This window comes from Plecotus auritus (genome assembly GCF_963455305.1).
Source record: "Plecotus auritus genome assembly, chromosome: 6".
Classification (NCBI taxonomy): Eukaryota; Metazoa; Chordata; class Mammalia; order Chiroptera; family Vespertilionidae; genus Plecotus; species Plecotus auritus.
The window spans coordinates 40,026,430-40,046,532 of NC_137773.1; the positions used below are offsets into that span (position 1 = coordinate 40,026,430).

A 20,103-nucleotide genomic window follows, 5' to 3' on the forward strand; every position below is an offset into this window, starting at 1 on the left:
CCGCACTGAACCCCAGTTCTGACTGCACTGAACCCCAGTTCCAGGCGAGCCCCTGGGACCCACGCTCTCACGGGGGGAATCTGGACTCTCGGGCGGAGACTCAGGAGCCAGGGAAGGCAGAGGTCTGAAGGTGCGCGCGTGCCAGTGTGCACAAAGGCTGCGGAGGTTGCCACAGGCTTTCCCTAGTGGAAGGGAGTCAGAGGCTCCTGACTGCACTGAGCCCCAGTTCTGACTGCACTGAACCCCAGTTCCAGGCGAGCCCCTGGGGACCCATGCTCTTGTGGGGGGAATCTGGACTCTCGGGCAGAGACTCGGGAGCCAAGGAAGGCAGAGGTCTGAAGGCGCGCACATGCGCGCAAGGGCAAGGCTGACGGGAAGCCAAGACTGTCTGCTCCACCCTGAGACTCCACCCCATCCAAGCTGAGCAAAGAGGCTATTGCAATTTGGCAAGTCTAATCCTATAAGGCTGTCTCCAGCACCGAACTTCTCCCAGCATAGACACAGCTGATCCTTACAGCCAACTGGCCTGGAGGTCAATTCCTCCCAGTGATACCAACAACAATCAAGACTTAATTACAACAAGGCTGTACACACAGTTCACAAAGGGGTGCACCAAGAGTGTCCACCTCAGGTTAACTGGGGAGGCCGACCCACTGGGCCATATAGGAAACCTAGCACACAAATCTACCCTACCAACTCAGGGAAGCAATGAAAATGGGGCGTCAAAGAAACAGATCACAAATGAAAGAAATGGAGGAAAACAAACGACTGGATATAGAATTCAAAACCACGGTTAGCCGAAACCGGTTTGGCTCAGTGGATAGAGCGTCAGCCTGCGGACTGAAAGGTCCCAGGTTCGATTCCGGTCAAGGGCACGTACCTTGGTTGCGGGCACATCCCCAGTGGGAGGTGTGCAGGAGGCATCTGATCAATGTTTCTCTCTCATCGATGTTTCTAACTCTCTATCCCTCTCCCCTCCTCTCTGTAAAAAATCAATAAAATATATTTAAAAAAAACCACGGTTATAAGGCTTTTCAAGAATATCCTAGAAAAGGCCGATAAATATAACGAGACCCTCGAAGATATGAAAAAGGACCAACTAGAAATTAAACATACACTGACTGAAATAAAAAACATTATACAGAGACCCAACAACAGACTAGAGGAACACAAGAATCAAGTCAAAGAATTGAAATACAAAGAAGCAAAAAACACCCAACCAGAAAAACAAAAAGGAAAAAGAATTCAAAAATAAAAGATAGTGTTAGGAGCCTCTGGCACAACTTTAAGCGTACCAACATCCGAATTATTGGGGTGCCAGAAGAAGAGAGAGAGCAAAATATTGAAAACCTATTAGAAGAAATAATGACAGAAAACTTTCCCTACCTGGTGAAAGAAATAGACTTACAAGTCCAGGAAGCGCACAGAACCCCAAACAAGAGGAATCCAAAGAGGACCACACCAAGACACATCATAATTAAAATGCCAAGGGCAAAAGACAAAGAGAGAATCTTGAAAGCAGGAAGAGAAAAACGGTTAGTTACTTACAAGGGAGTACCCATATGACTGTCAGCTGATTTCTCAACAGAGACTATGCAGGCCAGAAAGAAGTGGCAAGAAATATTCAAAGTGATGAACAGCAAGAACCTACAACCAAGATTACTCTACCCAACAAAGCTGTCATTCAGAATTGAAGGTCAGATAAAGAGCTTCACAGACAAGAAAAAGCTAAAGGAGTTCATCACCACCAAACCAGTATTATATGAAATGCTGAAGGGTATTCTTTAAGAAGAGGAAGAAGAAAAAGGTAAAGATAAAAATTATGAACAACAAAATGACAACAAATACATGTCTATCAACAAGTGAATCTAAAAATCAAGTGAATAAAAAATCTGATGAACAGTATGGATTGATGAATATAATAGAATCAGGAACATAGAAAGGGAGTAGACTGACAATTCTCTGAAGGGTGCAGGAAGAGATTGTACAAAAATCTTACACCTATGGATGAAGACAGTGGCGGGGGATAAGGGCATGGGGTGGGGTGGGGAATCAGGTGGAGGGGAGCTATGGGGGAAAAAAAAGAGGAACACCTGTAATAATCTGAACAATAAAGATTTATTGAAAAAAAAAAAAAGCAAAAGGCAATTGCCTTATAAAGAACTCATATAAACTGATAATAAAAATACTAAGAAACCGCCCTAGCTGGTTTGGCTCAGTGGACAGAGCATCGGCCTGCGGATTGAAGGGTCCCAGGTTCGATTCCGGTCAGGGGCACATGCCCGGTTGCAGGCTCGATCCCTAGTAGGGGGCATGCAGGAGGCAGCCGATCAATGATTATCTCTCATCACTGATGTTTCTATCTCTCTCCCCCTTTCCCTTCCTATCTGAAATCAATAAAAATATATTTTTTTGCCCTAACCGGTTTGGCTCAATGGATAGAGCGTCGGCCTGCGGACTCAAGGGTCCCAGGTTCAATTCCGGTCAAGGGCATGTACCTTGCTTGCGGGCACATACCCAGCAGGGAGCGTGCAGGAGGCAGCTGATCGATGTTTCTCTCTCATCGATGTTTCTAACTCTCTATCCCTCTCCCTTCCTCTCTGTAAAAACTCAATAAAATATATTTTTAAAAATAAAAATAATTTTTAATAAATAAATTAAAAATACTAAGAAACCAAGTTCAGAGAACACTAAGAGGATTTCAACTTTACTACTAATCAAAGAAATATAAAGTATAATGAAATTTCATCAATTATGAGAAATATGCTAAGCTTTTAAAAAAAATAATATTTCTCAGTATTTGGAATGGTATGATGAGAGGTACACTCATTTGCTACTAGTGAGAATTTAAATGAGTATAACCTTCCAATAAAAACTTTATACATATAATCCAGATATTCCACTTTTAGTAAGCCCGTTTAAAGAAATAACTCTTATCAGAAATTCAGACAATTTATACATTTCAAGGCTCATTGCTATTGTAGATCCAAAATTTTAATAGAAAAAACGATGTAAAAATCCATGCTTAATATTAGGGAACACTGAAGTAAGAATCTGTTCTTTTTCTTACCACACCCCTGTGAATCAGAAGTGATCCCTTCCTCCTCTGTGAGTGATTCGGGCCTCTATTTTAGCATTCAACTGATTTTTATCATACTTAGTTGTGCCCAAGTCTGTTTGCCTCACTGAATTGTGAACTCCCTGAATACAAATTTGAGGTCCCATCCAGCTTTATACCATATCACTAATCACCTCTCAAGCACCCCCTTCCCCCCAGTACTAATAGCAAGACACAAACATTTTTGTTAAGTTGAATCACTATACAAAGAAAATTAATCAATGGCTTCAGAGATAGTATAATTTTATACACATAAAGACATCTGGCCCTAAAAGGTTGCTTAGTGGTTAGAGCGTAGGACTGCTGACCGAAGGGTCTGAGGTTTGATTTTCGGTCAAGTCCTCATATCTGGGTTGTAGGTCCGCCCCCACACCACCACCACCACCACCGTGCCCCCCCACAGCCCACAACCTTCCACTACCTCTAAAAAAAACAAAACAAAACAAAACAAAACAAAAAATAACAACTCAACTTCAGGCAGCAACCCCAGGTCACATCCCTGATTCTAAAAGGCTCCAGCCTAGCAATTGCTCAATAAAGCTGTGTATAGAAACATTTTTTTAAAAAGACAAGGCAAACACAATATTTATAACTGACCTAATTTTACCACAATTTGGAATAAACGCAATTCCAACAGATTATAGGAATGAGGATTACAGAAAAAAGAAAAAGCCTATCTGTTGAATAGACAAGTGAAGTCAAAAGATGGAGAGACATCAGCTCTGCCTGAAGCTTATACCAGACTTCTCAATTATTACGCAAACTTTCTCTTTTTTGCTTAAGGTTACTTAATTATATTTCCAACATTTGCATCTGAAAGAGTCCTACATACTACAGTGGGGTAAGCATACAAAGTTATTTTACAGTTAAAAAAAACTTGGCCCCATATTAACTCATAAAACTCAAGTTACTGGTACATTTGTTGTTCTCCAACTGCCTATTATTGTTTCATACTGCCCACACTACAACCACATTAAATTGCTTGCTTTTTCCTGTACACCCTTCACATTCTTCTATTTATGTGATTTTTGTCCACTGTTCTTTTACATTAATGCCCTTCCCTCTTAATCTCTAATCACATTTCCTCTGAAACAGCAAGGATTTTATCTGTATGTCCCTTAGTAGATTTGACCTTGTATTACAGTTATTCATGTGCATATCTTATCTACTCAACTGCACTGTATTTGGACTTGTGTATCTCCCACAGGTCAGTCTGTCTCCCAAATCCTTGTTATTTCTATTAAACCTATGCTATTTCCCAAAAGCACTGAGTAAACACCTCTTTAGTTAGGTATCAATAGCAATATATTTAATCTAATTGTCCTGGGTACCACAAAAGCCACATTAATATAAGTGAGAGGACTGAATGGGGTACAAATTACATTCAGGTAGGCAAATACAGGTATATATTAAAGAAAAAAATCAATTTTGTCCAATTAAAGAAATGATTTTTGCTGAGTCACCCAAGTCAAGCCTATTTTAGGCCTGAGTCCTTTTGTTAGCTCCACCCAACCACTTACACACCATTATTTTCCTGGGAGATATCCATGAAAATATAATCACTCCTGGCAGTATGTATCCTGACTCTAAGCCACACCCCTGTGAATTAGCCCCGAGGTGTACACAGTTAATGCCTTCAGCTTCCCTAACTCTCCAATGATCTATTTCTCACTAGCTTATTCTTACCACTTTGACAATCAGATTGCTTTTCCCTGCCTTTCATCTTTCCCTTAACTCTATCTGGCTGACATCTTAACACAGACCTCACCGAGACTACACAGGCAAAAATAATATTCAATAATAACAGCAGCTATCATTTATTGAATACCTATTACAAGCTAGACACAGTGCTAGGTACTTTATAAAGTGTCTCTGATTCTCATGACAATCCTAATGATGTCAGACTAATTTTACAAGCGAGGCACCTGATCCCCAAAGAGGTAAGGCAATTTCTCAAATATTACCCAGATGACAAGTATTACAGCTCCACCTAGTTCCACAGCCCATGTTTCTCTCACTCTATCATACTGCCAAAAATAAAACAGTGGCTGTTCTCCCAGCTTCCACCCTTGTCCCCAATCCCAACAATCTATTCCACAGCAGCCTGAGTGATTCTTTGCTCAAATATTAATTCATTATTTGCTCAAATCCTTCCAATGATTCCTTCTTTGCTCAGAGTAGAAAATGAAGTCCTTACTATGGCCTAAGAGCCCTGTTCACTTGTCTCCTCCCCAATTACCTAGCTGGTCATTGTTTATCTCTCCTTTAGTTATTCCACTACAGCCACACTGGCTTCTTTGTCATTCCTCATACATACCAAGCCTGCTCACACCTTAGGGTCTTTGCACTTACTATTCCATCTGCTTGTAACACCTTCTCCTCTCCACCTCGAAATCCTCTTAGCTTATTCCCTCACTTCTTTACTCTTGCTCAAATGTAACCACTTATTTTTTTATTATTAATCGAATTTATTGGGATGACATTGGTTAACAAAACCATATAGGTTTCAAGTGTACAATTCAATAAAACATCATCTACACACTGCATCATGCACCCACCACCCCAAGCAAAGTCTCTCTCGATCCCCATTTTCCCCCTTTTGCCAACCTCGACCTAGCCCCCCACCCCTTTCCCTCTGACTATCACCACATTGATGTTTGGGTCTATATGTTATGTATTTATGTTTTTTGGCTAATTCCTTTACCTTCTTTCATTGCCCCCAACCCCTTCTCCTCTGACACCTGTCAGTCTATTCCATGTATCCATGCCTCTGTTTCTATTTGTTCATCATTTGTTTTGTTCATTAGATTCCACATATAAGTGAGATCATATGGTATTTGTTTTTCTCTGACTTATTTCACTTAGCAAAATAATCTCTAGATCCATCATGCTATCCCAAAAGGTATGATGTCCTTCTTTTTTACAACTGCATAGTATTCCATTGTGTAAATGTACCACAGCTTTTTTTTAATCCGCTCATCTATTGATCTTGTCTATCCTTCCTATCTAATAAAAGAGTAATATGCAAATTAACCATCACTCCGCTACACTCACAAGGCACGCCCACAAGCCAATCAGGAGTGGATATGCAAATAAACCCAACCAAGATGGCTACGGCCACAGAGAGCAGGAGGGAGGCTTGGGTTTCCCCGGCAATGGAGGAAGCCAAGCTTTCCGACTGCCCTTGCCAGCCTAGGCCTCCACTCAAGGCTACAAAGTTTAAATGATAGAAGATACATAAATCAAAAAAAAAACAGCTGCCGCCATGGAGCAAGCAGAAGGCTTGGCTCTGCTCCAGGCTACAAAGTTTCAATTGTAGAAGATAAATAAACCCCAGAGACCAGGGCCTCTGCTTGGGTTGCCAGGGGGCGTGGCCGGCCTGCAAACCACCACAGGCCCCTCGCCCAGGCTGCCTCACGCCCCAAGGGAACCCCACCCTGATCCGGGACACCCTTCAGGGCAAACCAGCTGGCCCCACCCATGCACCAGGCCTCTATCCTATCTAATAAAAGAGTAATATGCAGATTGACCATCACTCCAACACACAAGATGGCTGCCCCCATGTGGTCAAAGATAGCTGCCCGTGTGTGGACACAAGATGGCCACCACAAGATGGCCAGCAAGGGAGGGCAGTTAGGAGGGACCAGGCCTGCAAGGGAGGGCAGTTGTGGGCGATCAGGCCAGCAGGAGAGGGCAGTTGGGAGGGACCAGGCCTGCAAGGGAGGGCAGCTGGGGGCAATCAAGCCTGCAGGGGAGAGCAGTTAGGGGTGACCAAGCCAGCAGAGGAGGGAAGTTGGGGGTGGCCAGGCCTGCAGGGAAAGGCAGTTGGGAGGGACCCAGGCCTGCAGGGGAGGGCAGTTAGGGGTGACCAGGCCTGCAGGGGAGGGCAGTTAGGGGCAAACAGGCTGGCAGGGGAGTGGTTAGGGGGTGATCAGGCTGGCCGGCAGAAGTGGTTAGGGGCAATCAGGAAGGCAGGCAGGCGAGCAGTTGGGAGCCAGCAGTCCTGGATTGTGATAGGTATGTCCCTTGAGGGGTCCCAGATTGGAGAGGGTGCAGGCTGGGCTGAGGGACAACCCCCCCCTTGCACGAATTTCGTGCACCGGGCCTCTAGTTATAAATAATACTGCAATGAACACAGGGGTACATATATTCTTTCAAATTAGTATTTTGGGATTCTTAGGATACATCCCAGAAGTGTGACTGCTAGGTCAAAGGCACTTCCATTTTTAATTTTTTTAGGAAACTCCATATTATTTTCCACAGTGGCTACACCAGTCTGCATTCTCACCAACAGTAAACAAGGGTTCCATTTTTTCCACATCCTTGCCAGCACTTGTTATTTGTTGATTTGTTGATAATAGCCATTCTGGCAGATGTGAGGTGATATCTCACTATGGTTTTAATTTGCATCTCTCTCATGATTAGTGACTTTAAACTTTTTTTCATATGTCTACTGGCCATCTTTATGTCCTCTTTGCAGAAGTGTCTTTTCAAGTTTAAATTGCTACCTCCTATCTACCCCTCCTTTCTCTGCTTTCTTTTTTCCTCCAAAATACTTATCATCACTTGACATATTGTTTATTGTCAGTATCCCACTACTAGAATATAAGCCCTTTGAGAACAGGGACTCTGTACATTCTGTTTACTGTATCTGTTATACAGTAGATTGAATAAATGAAGAGCCTTAGTCTTCCTAGGTGTTTAAATAAAAAAACAGCAGGATACAAAATCAACACCCAAAAGTCAATGTGTGTTTTTTTATATAACAATAATGAATTCTCAGAAAGAGAAACAATAAACAATCCCATTTACCACTGCAACAAAAACATTAAGATACTTAGGAATAAACTTAACAAAGGAGGCAAAAGACCCATTCTCAGAAAACTATAGGACGTTGAAAAAAGAGATAGAAGAAGATATAAACAAGTGGAAGAATATACCGTGTTCATGGATTGGTAGAATCAACATCATTAAATGTCCATACTACCCAAGGCAATCTATAGATTCAATGCAATCCCTATTAAAATACCAATAGCATACTTCACAGAGACAGAACAAACAACCCAAAAATTTATACGGAATCAAAAAATTCCCCAAATAGCTGCAGCAATCTTAAGAAAAACAAAGTTGGAGGAATCACAATACCAGATTTCAAGTTATACTATAAAGCCACCGTAATCAACACAACCTGGTACTGGCACAAGAATAGGCATATAAACCAATGGAACAGAACAGAGACCCCAGAAATCAACCCAAGGCATTACACTCAATTAATATTTGACAAAGAAGGCAATAGTGTACAATGGAGTCAAGACAGTCTCTTCAATAAATAGTGTTGGGAAAACTGGATAGGTACATGCAAAAAAATGAAACTAGACCACTAACTTACACTGTACACAAGAATAAACTCAAAATGGATAAAAGAATTAAATGTAAGTTGTAAAACCATAAAAATCCTAGAAGAAGCCATAGGCAGCAAAACCTCACACATCTCTTGTAGCATTATGTTTACGGATACATCTCCTAGGGCAAAGGACACTAAGGAGAAAATAAACAAATGGGACTACATCAAAATAAAAAGCTTCTGCACAGCAAAAGAAACAATCAACAAAATGAAAAGGAAGCCGACTGTATGGGAGAACATATTTGGCAATGATACATCTGATAAAGGGTTAATATCCAAAATATATAAGGAACTCATACAACTTAAAAGGAAGGCAAACAATCCAATTAAAAAATGGGCAAAGGACCTAAATAGACACTTCTCCAAAGAGGACATAGAGATGACCAGGAGACATATGGAAAAATGCTCAAAGTCACTGATCATCAGAGAAATGCAAATTAAAACAACAATAAGGTATCACCTCATACCTGTCAGAATGGCTACCATCAATAAATCAACAAATGACAAGTGCTGGCGAGGATGTGAGAAAAAAAGGAACCCTAGTACATTGCTGGTGGGAATGCAGGCTGGTGTAACCATTATGGAAAACAATATGGAATTTCCTCAAAAAATTAAATATGGAACTGCCATTTGACCCAGCGATCCCACTTCTAGGAATATCCTAAGAATCCTAAAACACCAATCAGAAAGAATGTATGTACCCCTATCTTCATAGCAGCACAATTTACAATAGCTAAGATCTGGAAACAGCCTAAGTGCCCAACAGCAAATGAGTGTATTAAAAAGCTGTGGTACATTTATATCATGGAATATTATGCAGCGGTAAAAAAGAAGAATCTCTTACCCTTTGAGACAGCATTAAGGGACCTAGAGAATATCACGCTAAGTGAAATAAGTTAGTCAGAAAAAGATAAATATCACATGATCTCACTCACATGTGGAATCTAAGTAACAAAATAAACTGATGAACAGAGTGGAACCAGACACATGGAAGCATAGAACAAAGTGTAGAATCTCGGAGGGAAAGCGGGGGAGGGTGAGTGGGTGGGAGGTAATCAATGAAAGACCTTGTATGCATGTATGCATAACCCATAGACACAGACAATAGGGTGCTGAAGACCTGGGGTGGAGGACAGGGGCAGGCTGCAGGGGGTCAATGGGGGGGTAGGGGGGGCATATGTAATACTTTCAACAATAAAGATTTATTTAAAAATAAAATAAAATGATCTCAGAGACGTTTTCCAGAAAGCAAAGGGAAGCTAAACTGCCTTTGTCCTAGTCTAGATTAATTTAGCAAATCCTCTCCCCTCAAACAGTGCCTTTAAAGATTGCTCTAATTTTTCCATAGTTGTGAATAGATAGTAATGCCACTGAGCAATGAGTGAGCAGCTGAGCCAATGTAACCAGTGTAGTACATATTATAAAAACATAAAACTTACAGCAAAGTTAATCAGACACATATTTAATGATATGCATAATTGTTATTGTGCTGCACAGTAACTAGGCATAAATGGTAGACACTTCATGTAAATGACTCTAATTACTTTTTTTTTTTTTTTTTAACACAGGCAAACCAAGCATGTCTAGGATCAGATTCAGAGGAAAACAGGAAGGAGGGTAAAGCTGGATATTTAACTCTGGGAGGTCTCTCTCTTATTCCATACCCTTAGGCACTAGGCTACTGGTCTCCCAACCTGGGTCATGTATCTTTGAGAGTAACTTTTTTCCACTCCATATTAAGAGAAGCTTCCTTTAACCAAAGGTAAAAAAAAAAAAAATTAGGCTGAGGGCTTGGCCTCTGTCTTCAGATATAAAGCTGAGTGGAACCAGAACAATCACTACTTCTGGCAAGGATGACAGGGGCAGTCAAGCTGGTAGAGAAACCAAATACACAGCAAACTTACTGAGGACCTACGCCAGGCAAACTAGTAGGTACTTTGCATAATTCCTCCAACTTCCCCACCCTACCTACAGCCCCAAATTCTGTTCCCAGGAAAGCAGAGAATGGGATAGTTCTAGTGAGGACTCCCTCCTCCAAATTCTCTCAAAAGGCCTAAAAATGTCACCAGAGAGGGTAATTTAGGTTATTAGCAAGCTAACACCACTAGGAAGATTAGGAGGAAGCTGTTGTTTAATGCTGTTTCTTTTGCTTCCTATCTTATCTAACCCACAAGAAGATATATGGCCCCCTTTCTTATGGGTTTATCCAAACCTATCCAGCCTTTACAGCCCAGGCTAAGCCTAGCTTCTCAAACTCATTTATTTCTGGACCTCAATACTGAGTAGGTTGTTGACACAGACAATACCGATTGGGTAAGCATGTTTGGTGAGATACACAAGACAGTATCTTCTTTCTCTGGTCACCAAATGCCTAGCCCCGGAATTCTTTCAGCCATTGGAACTCTCTGCTAAAAATCACACTAAAGAGCTATGTCAAATTAAACTGCATCTAGAATCCTAGGCCTTCAATGCTCTTCTATTAAAAGATGTTGATGACCAGATTTAGGTCTTCATCTTTCATTGTATTTAAGACTACAATGCTATTCATAAAGAACCTTAAAAATTATGACAAAATATTTGACCTAGTAATTCACTATTGTGAGTAGTAACAGCACCTGAAAGTTCTTAAGTACTTACTGTATGCTAGGCACTGTGCTAGGCATTTTCCTTAAAATATCTCACAAAAAAACAAATAAGATCATTACTACTATTACTTGACAGATGAAAAAGGAAAACTTGGAAACTAGCACAGGGTCACATACTCTAGTGACAGAGGTGGGACTCAACCTCAGATGGATTGAACTCCAGAGCCCACCTTTTTTACTACCACCCAAACTAGAAATATATCCTGGGAAAATGACCCCAAAATATAGCAACGACTTTAAGCACAGGAGGCTCAGTGCCATGTACATGGCAACTTGAAGCATTCTAAACACACTTAAGTAAATGGAGGCAATTTGGATGACAAAATATTACATAGGCATTAAAATATTTTTACACCTAACTTTTAGTGACTCATGAAGGAAATGTTATGCTATAAATAGAAAAAGCAAAATACAAAACTTTACATTAATCAGATCTCAACTATATAAAAATTGTCTGCACAAGAAAAGACCTAAATTTACTGTTAAATTTAAAAAGACAAAAAAAAAAAAGACAAGGTGCAGAATAATATAGGACCTTGGCCAGTGTGGTTCAGTGCATACAGCATCAGCCCCTGCACTGAAGGTCATGGGTTTGTCGGTCATGGGCACATAACTGGGTTGCAGGGCATATGCAGGAGGCAACCAATCAATGTGTCTCTCTCACATTGATGTTTCTCTCTCACCAGCCCCCCACCCCCGCCCCACCTCTTTCCCTCCCTTCCACTCTCTAAAAATCAATGGAAAAAATATCCTCGGGTAAGAATTAACACACAAAAAAAAGGTAACCAATAGCTTCGGGGGGATACAGCAGAGACATGTAGCACATGAATAGAAATTAGAAATATTTTTCAGCTGCTGTCTTAGGTAGAGTTTCCTTACACACACACACACTTATTTTGAATTGAAAATGGGCAACTCTAGATCTTAGTTCCTCAAGTTCCATAGGAGTCTCAATATTTAAATATATAAGTTGAAATGCAAAATCCATGGCATCGCACTGAATTTTGGCCTACTATGGCAAAGAACAAGTTGAAACATTAAAAAGATACAAGATTTTCCCCTTCCCCTTCTCCTCAGGTATGTGCCACAAAATAACATACCTGCCAAAATAATAAAGAACATGAAAAGCACTAAAAATTAATTAGATAGAAATCAAAACAAAAAACAACTGTAACTTTGAAGAATTGTCTCTTTTTTATGCACTGTATTGTATAGAATTACAAAACCATCACACAGACAGGTAAGTCCTTACCTGTATCTTGCCCCACCAGCCCATTGCAGTACATGGCATGTCGCTCAATCTTTGTGGGTGGGAAGCCTTGGTCACATAATGGGCAGGATACCTTGGTACTGGATGAGAAAGTAGAAGGTATTTCCTTCTCGGCATCTTCCCTGTTACCAACCTAAAGAATATGACAAGCAGCAATTGTAACAGCTTTACTTTATAAAATAATTTTTCCCCAAAGAACTGCAAGAAACTCCATCCATACTTCATTTACTTTCAGAGACAATACCAATTAGTTTGCAAATTCAAGACTGAGGATTGAGAGATAACATAGTCAATAGTTATTCAGTGCCTGCTCCCTATGTGCCAAGTACTCTGCATGTAATATTCATTTAATCCTCATAGTAATCTAACAAAGGTATTAACATATCCTTTTTACACGAGGTAAGCATTATCCAAAATAGTAAAGCAAATTGCCCAAAGTTACGGAACAAGTAAGTAGCAGAGCTAAAGTTCAAACCAAGGACTATTTGGCTCCAAAAACTGAGGGCATTCCTCTCTATCATGCTGCAAGGCACTGTTCTCCTTGGGTCAGTATATTGTGTATGCAGTGTTTCAATAGTCTGTATACCAGCAGCACTTTAAAGACACTTTCAATCTCACAAAAGAACTGTGATATTTTACATGAGACATATATAAGGAGTTAGGAAACAAAAGAGCTCTAAGCAAAAGAAGCACAATTAAAATTTAAGAACCTATGTCTCAGCTTAAACCAGTAAGACATACCACCTCTTGTATTTTATGACTTTGGATTGAAAGAAATACAACTAAGACCCAAATATTTAAGAAAGCCAAAGAAAAGTCATTAATACATTGCTGCTAAAGTATTTTTTATTGATTTCATAGAGGAAGGGAGAGAGAAAGATAGAAACATCAATGATGAGAGAGAATCATCAATAGGCTTCCTCTTGCACGCTCCCTACTGGGGATCGAGTCTGCAACCGGGCATGTGCCCTGACCAAGAATCAACCTGTTTTATGGGTCAACACTCAACCACTGAGCCACACCAGTCAGGCCTGCTGAAGCCATTCTTATATCTTACCTCTCTTATTCCTCTCCTTGTGCTATAGTCATCATTTTTTCAATAGTTGCCAGTGTCTCTCAGAGGCAGTTTTATTTTACCTTACAGATCAGAACTGAGAACTCTGCAGTGATTAATTCAACAGTATGCATTAAGCACTGCAGTACTACTGCCTAACACTTGCTTCAAAGGACAGCATGTCCTGTCCAATCAATGTGAAACTATCCTGCATAGCCACTGCTTCCGTTTAAAAGCAAGGAGCACCTGGGCTGTCATTATGCCTTACTACAGGGAAAAAATAAACCATCTTCTAGTACAAGAACAAAACAGGACCAAAACTGCAATGGGTAGATAATTTGAGCTCTGAAACAACTGGGTTTTGGGGTAAGGAGGTTGTCTCTAAGTTTAGGCCATCCCTGAAATCTACTGCGGTGAATGTGATCCATGAGAGAGGGAAACAGGTCACCTAAATACCAAATCAAACAGTTTCTACAATTGCCAAAATATGTTGTTTCAACACATGTGTTTTATACTTAAAAAGACATATTCTGAAAGGGAAAAAAAAGGAAAATATGAGAAAGGAACTAACAATGGTTGAGTTCCTATACTATGCCAGGTTTGACCAAACATTTTCCATATCCATCCCTCATAACAACCCAACTGATAAAGGTGTCTCTAGCTCCAGTATTACAGAAGAGGAAATTGAGGCTTAGAAAGACAAAGTAATCTACTGATCACAAAGTTACTAAGTAGGCAATCTAGACTCAAACCCGGGCATGTATGATATCAAACATTCAGTATTTCCATTCTACCATGGTGTGGCAAAAGCAAAAGTCACCCCCTTCCACTTTGTTTCTGAAAGCTGACTCTGCCAGGTACTGGCAGACTATATGATTCTGTTATTCTCCTATAGGAGGTAGGTCTAAAAGTTGTAGGTGTTATTTATTCCAAGCTTAGTCACTGAGCTTCTTATAAATACAGGTTCTTCTGTTCATAAATTTTACAATGAAAAGTCATCTTGTACATGCAAAGCCATTTGAGCAGAGGGGAAAAAATCAAAGATACCCGATAATTTGCAAGTAGTCTTGAGTTGTTGAAAGTTAGTGTCACCTGCGCAGTTACTTGGCCTTCTAAAGTTCACCAAGCACAGAAATATTATATGACATGTCACAGTGTTCACACCCAGTACTATCCTCCTTTGTATTCATCACCAGCTCTATAAAATGTAGATAATGTACCTTCAACTCTTAATATATTCAAGAGGGAGTAGACTATTACTGTCTTATTGTGAAGACAAGACCACTTCCAATCACACTCATAGGCAACCTAGAAGGTTTCTGAACATTTTTATATTAAAATAAGATTTTTCTATCACAATTAAAATGGTCTATTTATATATTAACTATGGGGGGATGAGTGGGGAGTGATAAACTGGGGAACTTATATTTATATATGGACACAGACAATAGAATGATGAAGGTCTGGGAGGGGTGGGTGTGAAGTGGAGGGGGTCATTGGGAAGAAAAAAAAACCCACAAGGGATATCTGTAATACTTTCAACAATAAAGAAAAGAAATTGAAAAAATGTAACTATCCTATCTAATAAAGAGGGGATATGCTAATTAACCATCACTCCATCACAAAGATGGCTGCACCCACAGCTGAGGCCAAGTTCCCATAAGGAGCCTTAACAAGCAATCAGCAGGGACCTGAGGCTACGCCCTCTCCACCCAACCTCCCCCACCCCCGTGGGGCTTGACAGGGGACCTCAGGCTGTGTCCCTCACCCAGCAGGACTTGACAGGGGATCTCAGAATGTGCCCCCTACCGGGCAGGGCTCAACAGGGGACCTCAAGGTGCACTTCCCATCCTGGTGCTGGGCTAGAGGACCTCAGGCTGCTCCCCTCACCCCAGCGCCAGGCTGGGGGACCTCAGGCCGTGACCCCCACTTGGTGGGGCTTGACAGGGAACTTCAGGCCACGCCCCCCACCCAGCAGGGTTTGACAGGGGACCTCAAGGTGTGCTTCCCGTCCTGGTGCTGGGCTAGGGGACTTCAGGCTGCTCCCCCCACCTTAGCACCAGACCGGGGGACCTCAGACCGCACCCCCCGCCTGGCAGGGCTTGACAGGGGACCTCAGGCCACGCCTCCTGCCTTGGCACCAGCCTGGGGGACCTCAGGCCACGCCCCCCACCCGGCAGGGCTTGACAGGGACCTCAGGCTGCTCCCCCAGCCCCAGCGCCAGGCCGGGGGACCTCAGACTGCACCCCCTTCCCGGCAGGGCTTGACAGGGGACCTCAGGCCATGCCTCCCGCCTTGGCACCAGGCTGGGGGACCTCAGGCCATGCCCCCTGCCCGGCGGGGTTTGATGGGGGACCTCTAAGTGTGCTTCCCATCCTGGTGCTGGGCTAGGGGACCTCAGGCTGCTCCCCCCACCCCAGCGCCAGCCCAGGGGACCTCAGGCCGCGCCCCCCCACCAGGAGGGGCTTGACAGGGGGCTTCAGGCCACACCCCCGCCCCAGCACCGGGCCAGGGGACCTGAGGCTGCGCCCTTCTGCCTGGTGGGGCTTGACAGGGGACCTCAGGCCGTGCTCCCCACCCAGCGGGGCTTGACGGGGGACCTCAAGGTGCACCCCCAGTGCTGGGTCAGGGGAACTCAGGCTGGACCCCCACCCAGTGGGGCTTGATGGGGGACCTGAGGCTGCACCCCCTGCTGGTGGGGCTTGACAGGGGACCTAAGGCTGTGTCCCCCTCCCGGTGCCAGGCCGGGGGACCTGAGGCTGCGCCCCCCCGGCCTGGCCGGGCTTGACAGGGGATCTCAGGCCATGTCCCACACCTGGCGAGGCTTGACGGGAGACCTCAAGGCACACCCTCTGCCCTGGTCTGGGCTGGGGGACCTCAGGCCATGCCCCCCGTCCTGGTGCCGGGCCAGGGGACCTGAGGCTATGTCCCCTGCCTGGCGGGGCTTGATAAGGGTGGGACTGGCTGGGTCTAGATCTAGCCCAATGCAGGGGGGTGGGGGGGAGGCGGGGCGGTCAGGTCTGGATCTCACGCAATTTTGAGGCGCATGTGGGTGGGCAGGGACTTGACTCTGGGTCCCGTGGTGTGACCCAGACTCTGATAGGAGGAAGGTTTTCATATACATTTTACTAATTTTCTTTCATCTCTGACACTTCTATTGTAGAGATAGGGCAAATAGCAATATTAAATTATTTCCTCTAATTAATCCCCTTTTGATGTGCACAAATTTCGTGCACCGGGCCACTAGTGAAATATAAAAATGAAAACTATAATGGAGGAACCTCAAGCCAAAAAACGAAAACAAAACAACAAAAAAAACAAGCAAAGAAACTTTTATCAGGACTATGCCATCAGGGATTAAGTCTCTGCAGAAATGCTTCCATTTCTTTTACTACTGTAAAATACTATACAGCCATTTCTCAAAAGAGGCAGCTGGATACCAAATCTTGATCTCTTACCTTTTAGCCTCAAAAGAAACTTCACTTCAAGAAATGAACTGCCCAACTGATGTGGTTTAGTGTCGACCTATGAACCAGAAGATCATGGTTTGATTTCTGGTCAGGGCATATGCCCAGGATGTGGGCTCGATCCCCAGAAGGGGGCATGCAGGAGGCAGAGGACTACCAACAAAAAGAAAACACTGAGAAAAATTAGTAAGAATATTCACCTCCTTATCTGACATTATTGTTACTTCATCCCGGGTCTCTCTGCTACCTGGAGAGACTTCTCTTTCAAGGTCAAAAGTTTCAGAGGAACTTAGCTGTGTCTCTGTAATTGAAAAAAATATAAATCTCATTAATTTTCATTTTGTATTTTCAGTTAAAAAAAACAAACATCTATTTTCCCTAAAGAGTATGATAAAACTGAGGTGGTTTATCATACAATTTGTTTTGATTCTTCGTAAAGCTTTACTGAGGTATAATATACATACAATAGAATTCAGCAATTTTCTGTACAGTCAATATAAGTGGCTAATTCAGGAGAGGATGTGTCCATTAAAGCTGAAATTCCGTTATATAATAAAGTAGGTTTTCTGAAAGCACGTTAAAAAAATTGACAAATTAGTTTACCTGTTTATATTTATGTAGACATGTTTGTGTAATTAAAATTAAGTATGCATAAAAAATTTAATTTCATTGAAAAGTTTTCTGTATGTATTACTGTAATTTTATATTTATACTGAATAGGTATAGTAAATGTGTGCATTCACCAGTCACCATGAGTAAACAAATGCACACGACTGGGGCATGGCTTAGCATACATTAAAACTGCTGCAGAAAGTCACGCCATTCAACAACAGAACCAATTACCACGAGCAATGTTGTGTGATCACATGCTAATCATTCACCAAACTTTGTTTACAATTGGTGACTCTTGGATTTAAATATAAAAACTATAGTTGTAAATATGTAATATTGAACTATGTCAGTGAGAAGTTACTAGAGTTTTTTCCAACATATGGCCTATTCACTACAATTTGTTAAAAATAAAAATGAATTAACAACAACAAAAAACAACCTGTTAATTTAATTATAAGCAAATCTTGGTTAAAAGCATTTTAAAATTAAAAGGGTGTTAATTTTCACATATGACATATGGACCAGAAATTTTGTCCATTAAATCTGAAGTCTGTTAAATCAAGCTCCAAAATTGGTTTACTGTATATAATTTGATGAGTTTTGACAAATATATACAATTTATACATATACCAGTTATACCATGTAATTACCACCACAATCAAGAGATATAAAACCTGCCCTGGCCCGGCCAGCATGGCCCAATGGTTGAGCGTTGACCTGTGAACCAGGAGGTCATGGTTCGATTCCCAGTCAGGACACATGCCAGGGTTGCGGGCTCAATCCCCAGTGTGCGGCGTGCGGGAGGCAACCAATCAATGATTCTCATAATTGATGTTTCTGTCCCGGTCTCCCTCTCCCTCTTCCTCTGAAATCAATAAAAATGTATTTTTAAATAAATAAATAAAATTAAAACCTGCCCTGGATCATTTGCTCAGTGGTTAGAGTGTCAGTCCAAGTACTGAAGGGTCTCAGGTTCGATTCCTGGTCAGTGTATGTACCTCGATTGCAGGTTTGATCCCTGGCCCTCATTTGGGAGACAACCAATCAAAGTGTATCTCTTACATCCATGTTTCTCTCTCTCTCTCTCCCCCTCCACTATCTCTAAGAAAATAAATGGAAAAAATATCCTTGGGTGAGGATTAAAATATATATTAAAAAATCTTTCTAACATCCCCCAAAGTTCTCCCTTTCTAGCACCCAAAAGTGTACCCCTTTATACTCAATCCACTCCTACTTGGCTCCTTGCAATGACCAGTCTATTTTGTGTCGCTATAGTTTTGCTTCTTCTAGAATGGTATACGGTGTGTTGTCTTTGTGTCTGACCTCTTTTATTTAGTATGGTATTCCACTGTATGGATAGTTCAGTTTGTTTATCCATTCATCAATTAATCCACTTGTCTTCTTTCCAGCATAGTTGTGCTTTTAAAATATATTTGACAGAAAACAAAAACCTGCCAATGTAAGTTCTGAAGTAAACAGAATGATTAGAGATGACAAAAATTAGGGAGCAGAAATAGAAAATACATTCTCAAGAAAGATATGCCTTTTTTAATTTTTTCTTTATTTTTTCAATTTCAATTGACATACAATATGTTTCAGATGTACCCCCAGTGATTAGACATTAAAAAACTTTAAGTGATCATCCAGAAAAATCTCATGCCCACCTAACACCATACATAGTTAATAGAATATTATTTACTAGGTGTACCGGTTAAAAATGTGGATTTTTTTTCAATAGATGGAGTTACACATATGTTGATATGTATGCGATTTGATATGTATACTATTTTGTTGTATTGACAACAAGCTTCAAAACTTCGTATGTCAAATTTTCTGAAGGTGTTAGAATAATAGATACTTTTACGCTTAAAAATGTCAAATTTTGTGCCAAAAAAAGAGCATTTGCGCGAAGTTTTAATTCATTACTTTATTTTGAAGAAAAGTGCTGCTGAATACTTTGGGAAGCTTATGGTGAACAAGCTCCATCTCAAGATACTTGTGAACGCTGGTTTAAACACTTTAAAAGTGATGATTTCGAGGTGAAAGACAAAGAACATCCAGGTCGACCAAAAAAGTTTGAAGACCAACAATTACAAGCATTATTGGATGAGGATGCGTGTCAAACTGAAAAACAACTTGCAGAAAGATTAAACGTTGCTCAGCAAATAATTTTCAATCGTTTACAAGCAATGGGAAAGATTTTAAAGGAAAATGGCTGCCACATCAACTGAACAAAAGACAAATGGAAAACCGAAGAGTCATCAGTAAAATGTTGCTTCAACGGCACAAAAGAAAGTCTTTTTTGCATCGAATTGTGACTGGCGATGAAACGTGGATTTATTTTGAGAATCCCACACGCACAAAATCATGGGTTGATCCAGGTCAACCACAACATCGACTGCAAGGCCAAATCGCTTCAGAAAGAAGACAATGCTCTGCGTTTGGTGGGATCAAGAAGGTGTGGTATATTATGAACTTCTAAAACCAGGTAAAACCATGAATACTAATCGCTACCGACAACAAATAATCAATT

At 41.5% G+C, this 20,103-nt stretch overlaps 1 protein-coding gene across 2 annotated transcripts in view; it reads right to left on the minus strand.

Annotated features, from left to right (window-relative positions):
* Positions 1-20,103, minus strand: part of UIMC1 (ubiquitin interaction motif containing 1) — an 86,628-nt gene that overhangs the window by 30,272 nt on the left and 36,253 nt on the right. For both annotated transcript variants that reach the window (XM_080672643.1, XM_080672644.1), the window contains exons 9-10: positions 17,159-17,259; positions 12,420-12,570 (exon numbers count right to left, since the gene is read on the minus strand). In XM_080672643.1, the coding sequence (XP_080528769.1) occupies positions 12,420-12,570; positions 17,159-17,259 (252 nt within the window). The remainder of the gene's footprint in view (positions 1-12,419; positions 12,571-17,158; positions 17,260-20,103) is intronic.